The sequence below is a fragment of the Rosa chinensis genome, chromosome 6, assembly GCF_002994745.2.
Source record: "Rosa chinensis cultivar Old Blush chromosome 6, RchiOBHm-V2, whole genome shotgun sequence".
Lineage (NCBI taxonomy): Eukaryota > Viridiplantae > Streptophyta > Magnoliopsida > Rosales > Rosaceae > Rosa > Rosa chinensis.
In genome coordinates this window covers 40,325,659-40,333,443 of record NC_037093.1, presented here as the reverse complement: position 1 = coordinate 40,333,443, position 7,785 = coordinate 40,325,659, and the positions used below count along the sequence as shown (strand labels likewise).

Sequence of the window (7,785 nt, the reverse complement as noted above, 5' to 3'; positions counted from 1 at the left end):
ATCTTCACCAATTTGTCGAGGAGCATCAAGATTTGAACTTGGGTAAAAGTGAGAAGCTATAAATCAAGGCTTGTTATATTTGCTTCATAGCAATTGTGACTTGCCTGTGTAACTTCTCACTTCTCTTTACCTTACTATCTTTGATTTATTATAATTTGATTTATATTGTTGTTGATTTATTGATGGGTTGTGAGTAATCTATTAGGAAACTAGGGTTTGAGCCCTAGCATGGATTTAATGTAATAAATATGTTTTAATTTAATGGTTTTCAATTTCGTATTTGGCATATGTTCTATTCTATAATATTTGGCTTAGATGCATGATTATGAACTTGATTAACTCTTGAATGTGTAGATGAGCATGTCTAGAACGAATTAGAGGATCTAATCACTGTTAGATCATAATTCATATACATATTTGTGTCCTAAAATATGAAAATTACTTGTTCTAAAGTCCAATTTAATGTTGACTAATCCAATTCCATTATTCCCCTAATCTTGTACTTTTTCTTAACCTTTGTGTTTATTTATATATATTTATTATGTTTTCCTCATCATGCAAGGAAATTATGGAGATGGAAATGCACTAAAAAGTCAACCTTAGCACATTTTCTTACTCCGGCTAGGAGAAAACGAGCTAGACAAGGAAGGAGGATTGGCAGCCTGATCAAACGAACTCCAAATGAGTTGAAACTTTTCATATCCATTCTAGACATCCTAAGGAGCATTTCTTAGGAAGAGTTCAGGAGTTATTTCGGAGTGGAAGCCCTTCAAAAGATTGGTCCAAGTTTCTGACTAAAAGACGAAAAGGGCAAAGCCTGACCCATACGGATTCCGGCATCATTTCCGGCCAAACCACAGTGAAATAACCTCTTAAATTTTACCAGAATGATCTACACTTATCAAGGAACATTTGGTATGAAGAAGTCTCAGGCCAATTCCGAAGTCTCAGTGGAGATTTAATTGAAGGAAGCTTCATAAGCAGAAAACAAAGTCAAAACATGGCAGTTTGGCCTAGAACCTTCTGTGGACGGATTTCTTGTGCATTTTTAGAAGGTCTATGATGCTGGAATTATCAAAGAGAGCCTTAGAAGAATTCTACAAGATTATGGCAAGATGAGTCCATCATATTATCCTCTGGATAATAGACATCCCTATGCACATTCTCTCATTTGGTTGCCAAATTGACTTTGGTGAATCAAAACCACTCCAACACTCTTCATTTCATGCTTCCCATGCATATTAAAGAGAGCTAGCTGCTCCTTTCTTCTCCCTTAGCCATATTTCTCTACTTTACTGTCTTTAATAGCTCGTCATTACTTCCATCTTCTTACTCCATCTCTTTCATACCCTTTTCCCTTGTTTTTAGGATCTATTACCACTCTCATACTCCACCTCCATGCTTTCTTTAAGAAATGATTATGATTGCCCCCCAATAGAAACATTATTGCCCCCTAATAAAAACATTAATGCCAGCAATAGAAACATTTCTGCAGTAACTTTTAATGTTTTAAGGTGAATTAAAGTTGGCAACTTTCTTTTTTCTCCACAAAGTGTTTGAATCGTTTTCTCCTGCTGAATTCATCTATGTACTATCCCTATTCCCTTACTGCCAAATATTTTGAATATTGCTCCTAATTTAATCCGCCTTGATTGCTTGTCAGATGGACGGGCTCCTTGATTACTATACATGATAATTGTATCATCTGTAAACAATTAGTAAAAAAGAAGCATGCTTTTAATGCAGTTAACCAATTGATGTATCAAAATCATTAGTGAAAGGAAAAAAAATCTATGAAAATCAGTAGTTATACAATTATACCATATTCTTTGATTTGTTTTAGATATGCAGCTGCCAATTCATCTATATATTTTCATTGCACCAGTCACAATAAATTAACTTTGTAGAAGTTCTCGACTAAAAACCTTAAACAAAAGCTAACAAAATATGGGGAACATGGTTCTCCCATTCTGGATGTAGCCAGGAATTTACACAAAAGGTACAAAATATCATCACAAGAGTGAGAAAGGATCTGTAAAAGCTTGAGGAAGGTGATGAGGAACAGAGATGGAAGGGAAATGTGATAAAGCCAGAACAAGAGAGGCCTCCCCCGACTCTCAAGCCATCGATCTATATCTGGATGAATCAAGATCTGGGGAAGGAGGATTGGTTTTTAGATCTGTTTTCTCTCTCTAGATTTTAGAGAGAGAGAGAGAGAAGCTCTCGTATCTCCTTAACTTAAGGTATTACCGTATTAGAAATAAGATCATATGTTAATATTAGAATGGACAAGTTTTCACTATTTTCATAAAACTCTAGCCGCACCTAGAGCGAAGCCAGAGAGAAAACATTCGTGTTTTTTCCTCTTGTCTGGCGGCAGTTGTCGTCAGCTTTTATTTTTGCCACTCCGATTATGGGTTGCTGCCAGACAAGGTTTGGTTGTCCTGTTGCCTTTTGGTTCCTAGGATCGGCTTTCTTGGGGGTTGACATTTTTAATAAAGCTGATCCAGTGGAAACATGCTAGGCTGCGAGTGGGGCAGACAGTGCAGAGCTTCTTCTGGTAATAGAAGGTCTCTGGTTCGCCCCAACTTGTGAAAAACATCTCTTGAAAAGGGAATATATCCAAGTTGCTCTCGGCCTGAAGTGTTAGCTCACTCGGCCACCATTTTATGTACCAAAAAATAATAAAAAGGTCAGTTAGCCCGTGGCTGGGGAAAGGCTATAATAAAAAGAAACAATAGTTTGTACGTACCCAAAAAAAAAAAAAAAGAAACAATAGTAGGGGACGAGGAATAATGTATATGTGAGCAAAGACGGCTCAATACAGCAGCAACAGGGAAAAGTGCCCCTCCCAAAACCTCAAAGGCAAAACAAATTTGGCCTTGTCGTCTCTCAGGAGTCTCACATGTGCCCTTACTCCTACACAACTCCAATGCTCTTCCCAACCTCAATGCTATATTCGCAACATAAACACAAACACTAATTTCTCCTCCATTCCAGTCTGAATCATGGCTCTTGTGAGTAAGCTTCAATCTCTGTCTTCCTCTTTGTCTTCCACCCATTTCAGAAAACCCAACCGCTTAAACCCTGAACCCATTTGCTCTCTACACTTCAACTCCCCTTCTTACACTTCTCCTTTTACAGAGAAGCATTCAATTGAGAGGTACCAGAGAGACCGGTGGCTATACAATAACCAATTGGAGCAACCCACTCTAATCTCTCTCCCTCCTGATTCTGATTCTGATTTCACAAGGCAGAATGACATTGCTTTGCAGCTACCAGAGCTGAGAAAGCTGCTTCAGGTGCTGCGAGAGAAGAGAGAGAGGGAAGGAGGGTGTGGTGGAGGCAAGTGTGGGCCTGGCAATGTCTTCTTGGTGGGCACTGGCCCTGGGGACCCTGAACTCCTGACATTGAAGGCTGTCAGAGTTATTCAGAGTGCTGATTTATTGTTGTATGATAGGTTGGTGTCCAATGATGTGTTGGATTTTGTTGCCTCTGATGCTAGACTTGTCTATGTGGGCAAGACTGCTGGGTACCATAGCAGAACCCAGGTCAAGCTCTAATCTTTATTACCATATCTTCTACTTAGCCAAAACCAAAACCAAATTTTGCTTTGATTTCTAATTGGGTGCATTCCCTAACTGTAAATTTTAAATCTTTGTGTAACTAGGTGAAACGGGCATTTGGGTTTGTGGTAATGATTGTAAAGTCTTATGAATTGCATTGGAGTTCTAGTCAAAGCATTTTATTTTGTGATCATGATTGTTAAGGTTAATGAATTTGGCTTTTGTGGAACCGTTAAGTAATTGGATCCTTTTGTTCGCATTTCAGGAGGAGATACATGAATTGCTACTGAGTTTTGCTGAAGCCGGAGCTACTGTTGTGAGATTAAAAGGAGGGGATCCACTGGTGAGTTCTTAGACTTTATCTTCAAAAAGTTATGGTGATTCCTTACATATCGAATTTGTTACATTTATAATGAAGCATTTTGTTTTTCTTTTAGGTGTTTGGAAGGGGTGGAGAGGAGATGGATTTTTTGCAACAGCAAGGAATTCAAGTGCAAGTTATACCTGGTACAATAATGAATCAGTATTAGTAAATTCTGTTATTTAGTTGAGTCTTCTTATGAAAATATTTGAATGTCTCATGAACTTAGGTGGCTCCATTAGTTACCTATTTCTTTCAAAGTGAGTATGGTCAATATCTAACCGAAGAAACATCAATAAAAATTTAATTATATTGTTCAGAATATCCAACATTGTCAGCAGTGGCAATTGATATCTAAGCGAGACTTTTTTTTCCCCTTCAAGTGGTTCCTTAACAGTCTGCTGTTTTGATTCAATTTTAATTTGTCCTCATTGTCTACTGGCTTTTCTTAGCTTTATGTTTGTTTGCAGTTTGGTGGTCTTGTTTTGTGTAATTTTTGGTTGATGATGTTTGTTGATTATCATGTTTTACGTAACTTGTTAATCGTAAAGAGTTGTAGAGTTTTCATATTCTGTGGACTGCTGGCTTTGATAATACTTCCTGTTTTCATATAAGTTTTCTATTAAAAAGGGGTGAAAATCCTAGCCTCTGCCATATAGAAAGAAGGTACCTGGGATTGGTATGAGTCTTTTCTTAATTCCTAAATACTGAAAGCCCTTAAGTTCCAAAGCAGGGGCAGGGAACACTAGTGAAAGAAAATAAACAGATAAACAAAATAAAATGGCAAGGTAATACAGTTCTCATGTGGGATTACTTTCCATTGAGGAAAAACTAAGGGAGTTTTCATCAGTTATTTTCTGATTTAGCAAATTGTGCATCCTTCTTTGGCTTTGAAATGATTTTCTGAACGGTGAAGCTTTTTTCAGACAGTGAAAAAGATTGGCTGATGGAGACTTGTCTATATGATCAAAATCTTTTATTACTTTCCAGGTATCACTGCTGCTTCTGGGATAGCAGCAGAGTTTGGGATCCCATTAACTCATAGAGGTGTTGCAAATAGCATAAGATTTCTAACCGGGCACTCCAGGAAGGGAGGAACAGATCCTCTTTTTTTGACAGAGAATGCAGCTGACCCTGATTCGACCTTGGTGGTATACATGGGCTTGTCGACTCTCCCTTCTCTTGCTCAAAAGTTGGTCCATCATGGTCTGCTACCATCAACACCAGCTGTTGCAATTGAGCGAGGGACCACACCTCAACAGCGCATGGTGAGATGTTCTTTCAGTTGGAGACTGTTGCATTCGAACTGTGTCCATCTCTTTACCTAATCATAGTTGTTCTTAAGACCTCTCGTTAATTTTTAAACTGATGGCCTGGGAGAACTCTGTTTTGTGTATTGCATGTAGGAAATATTTAAATACCCTCAGCACTTATACATATCATCTCTGGCAAATAGGATAGGACTGTCATGGACAGTGACTGTGTCATTCAACAATGCGGAGAAGTTTAGCAAGCATCTTTACCTAAGTCAAATTAAGTATTTTTGCTCAGACATTTATCTTAAACTGTGTAACAATACATGATGCTTTTATTGGAAAGGTTGTTTGCCATCCATTCTCTTATCTTTTGTTGTAGATTTGGGCAATTGTCTTCTGCAACAACTAATTGCTCCAGGATTTAAGTGTGTCATGGATTTGAGGTTTGATTCGTGAAAGTGAGCATTTTCAGGAAAAAATAATAGTATCTGTAAAAAATTAGTAAAAGATTTGCACGCTTTGATGCAGTTAACCAATTGTGTATCAAATTCATTGGTGAAAGAAAAAAATCTATGCAAATCAATGGTTATTCACTTATACCATATTCTTTGATTTGTTTTAGATATGCAGCTGCTAATTCATCTATATATATCCCATTGCACCAGTCACAATAAATTAACTTTGTAGAAGTTCTCGACTAAAAACCTGAATGGGGTGGTTATTATATTCTCATAATCCTCCCAGGGGAATCTGTCCTTAGCTTACAGTCAACAGAATTAGCCAGATCAATTGGATGCCTTTGCATACTCATAATCAGCTTGCTCATTTCCAGTTTTCATTTGCAGTCAACCTAACTGATTTATATTGTTGACTTTGCATGCATACAGGTCTTTGCAGAACTGAAGGATCTTGCCAATGAAATTACATCAGCAGAGTTAGTATCACCAACACTCATCGTCATTGGGAAAGTAGTTGCACTTTCACCATTGTGGCCACATAATTTGAATGAAGTGACCTCTCTTGCTGGAGCCATATAGACACAATTGAGTAATGCGATAAGTACCTTCACCATCCACATCCACCTTGACTTCAAAACTTTGGCTCACTGCTCAAAATTTTCGTAATTTGGACTTCCAGCTCAATTTCAAATCACTTTGAATGGTGGAGGATGATCTTGCTTAAGATCAAGGTGAGTTAGCTGCTTCTTTTTTGGAGGCAGATACTGTTTCAAGGAGCTAATTGTTTACACACACTGCTGGGTTGTGCTAGAACATTGTTCGATGCTTCCTTGTGTGGGAAAGAAAGAATTTCATGCACTGAAGTCGAAGAGGGAGCTGGATTTTTGTTCACTGGCAGACAGAAAAACGAGCCTTTTGTTCTGATGTTGTTTCAATCGAAACCTCGGTATTAGCATGAGGGGTTCTTAGGTGGGAACAGGACATTGTGTAATAGGAGCCTTGATTGAGTCATGTTCGTCTACGAAAATTTTTGCAAGTTCTTTCAATGATTTGATGTTGTGATCAGATTTCGTTGCAAGTCTTGTGTTTCCATTTCATATCACGATCATCAATAGATTTCTTTGTGAATTTGGAACCATACATAAAACTATAAACGACGCACTGCAAACGAGTTTCATATTGATGAAGCCTACAGTTGGTAATCAGTTATAAATAAAAAATGGTCATGTTCTTAAATTAACTAGGGTTAGCTGCAGCAGCTTTTGTCATTTTGAAGTTTCTTTGGTCAGCTAATTCTGAATGACGAAACTGTCTGCAGGTTTTCATTAGGGGTCGTCAACGGGCCGGGCCTTGCTATATTTTTAAATAATTGCGGGCCGGGTCGGGCCGGGCTTTATTAAAAATCAAAGGATCCAAGTCCGTCCATATAAAGCGGGCCTTGCAGGTTTTTCGGGTGGGGCCGGGCTTGGCCTTGAGGGCTTTTTTGGGCCGGGCCTTGCGGGCTTTATTTATAAATAAATATTTAAAGACACAAGTATTTTTTTTTTAATCAAGCTTTGGAAATTCAATGGATAATGATCAAATACAACCAAAGATAACAATCTATATAACTATATTGTACAAAAAAAATCTATATTTATATATAGATACTAATTTGTTGATAAATAAATTTTTAAAGACACCAATTTTTTATAAATCTATATTTATACATCATACACTCCAAAGAGCTACATATAGCAATTCAAAGAAAATGAGAAATCGACCGTTGGATGAGTTTATTACAATAAATTATGAGTGTGGTAAAAAATTTAGCCAATTTCACCATATTTTTGAATCCGATCGGATTGGTCAACCATAGTCACTTATATGTTTTATTGGTTGACCGATGGCGTGGCAACCGCGAAAAGTGCTTATTTTTTCACATCACGTTTGTATATATTCCATCGATGGATGTGCGTGGACATAAGATAAAAAAAAATTAATTTTAATTACAAACACATTGGACTATACCAATTTTATTCCTAAAGTTATATGACTTATACATTGCATTTAAATTGTTTAGGTTCATTCTAAAGCAACCATGAAGTGGAAAATGAATTTGGAGAAACCAACCGCTTGATGGAGAGATTGTAATGTTTTATGGT

General features: G+C 37.4%; 1 protein-coding gene across 1 annotated transcript; it reads left to right on the top strand.

The window, feature by feature from the left end:
* Nucleotides 1-2,829: 2,829 nt before the first annotated feature.
* Nucleotides 2,830-6,820, top strand: LOC112172812 (S-adenosyl-L-methionine-dependent uroporphyrinogen III methyltransferase, chloroplastic). The gene is made up of 5 exons (XM_024310298.2): nucleotides 2,830-3,551; nucleotides 3,832-3,909; nucleotides 4,004-4,073; nucleotides 4,918-5,195; nucleotides 6,071-6,820. The coding sequence occupies exons 1-5, from the start codon at nucleotides 3,009-3,011 to the stop codon at nucleotides 6,218-6,220; spliced, it is 1,119 nt and encodes a 372-aa protein (XP_024166066.1). The 5' UTR covers nucleotides 2,830-3,008; the 3' UTR covers nucleotides 6,221-6,820.
* The last annotated feature ends 965 nt before the right edge of the window (nucleotides 6,821-7,785 follow it).

What these genes read in the sequence shown, in the direction of transcription:
- LOC112172812 (XM_024310298.2), top strand. Translation starts at nt 3,009, where the DNA reads ATGGCTCTTGTGAGTAAGCTTCAATCTCTGTCTTCCTCTTTGTCTTCC. An exon ending in TAAAAGGAGGGGATCCACTG is followed by an intron (nt 3,910 to 4,003) that starts GTGAGTTCTTAG and finishes TTTTTCTTTTAG; the next exon opens with GTGTTTGGAAGGGGTGGAGA. An exon ending in TCAAGTGCAAGTTATACCTG is followed by an intron (nt 4,074 to 4,917) that starts GTACAATAATGA and finishes ATTACTTTCCAG; the next exon opens with GTATCACTGCTGCTTCTGGG.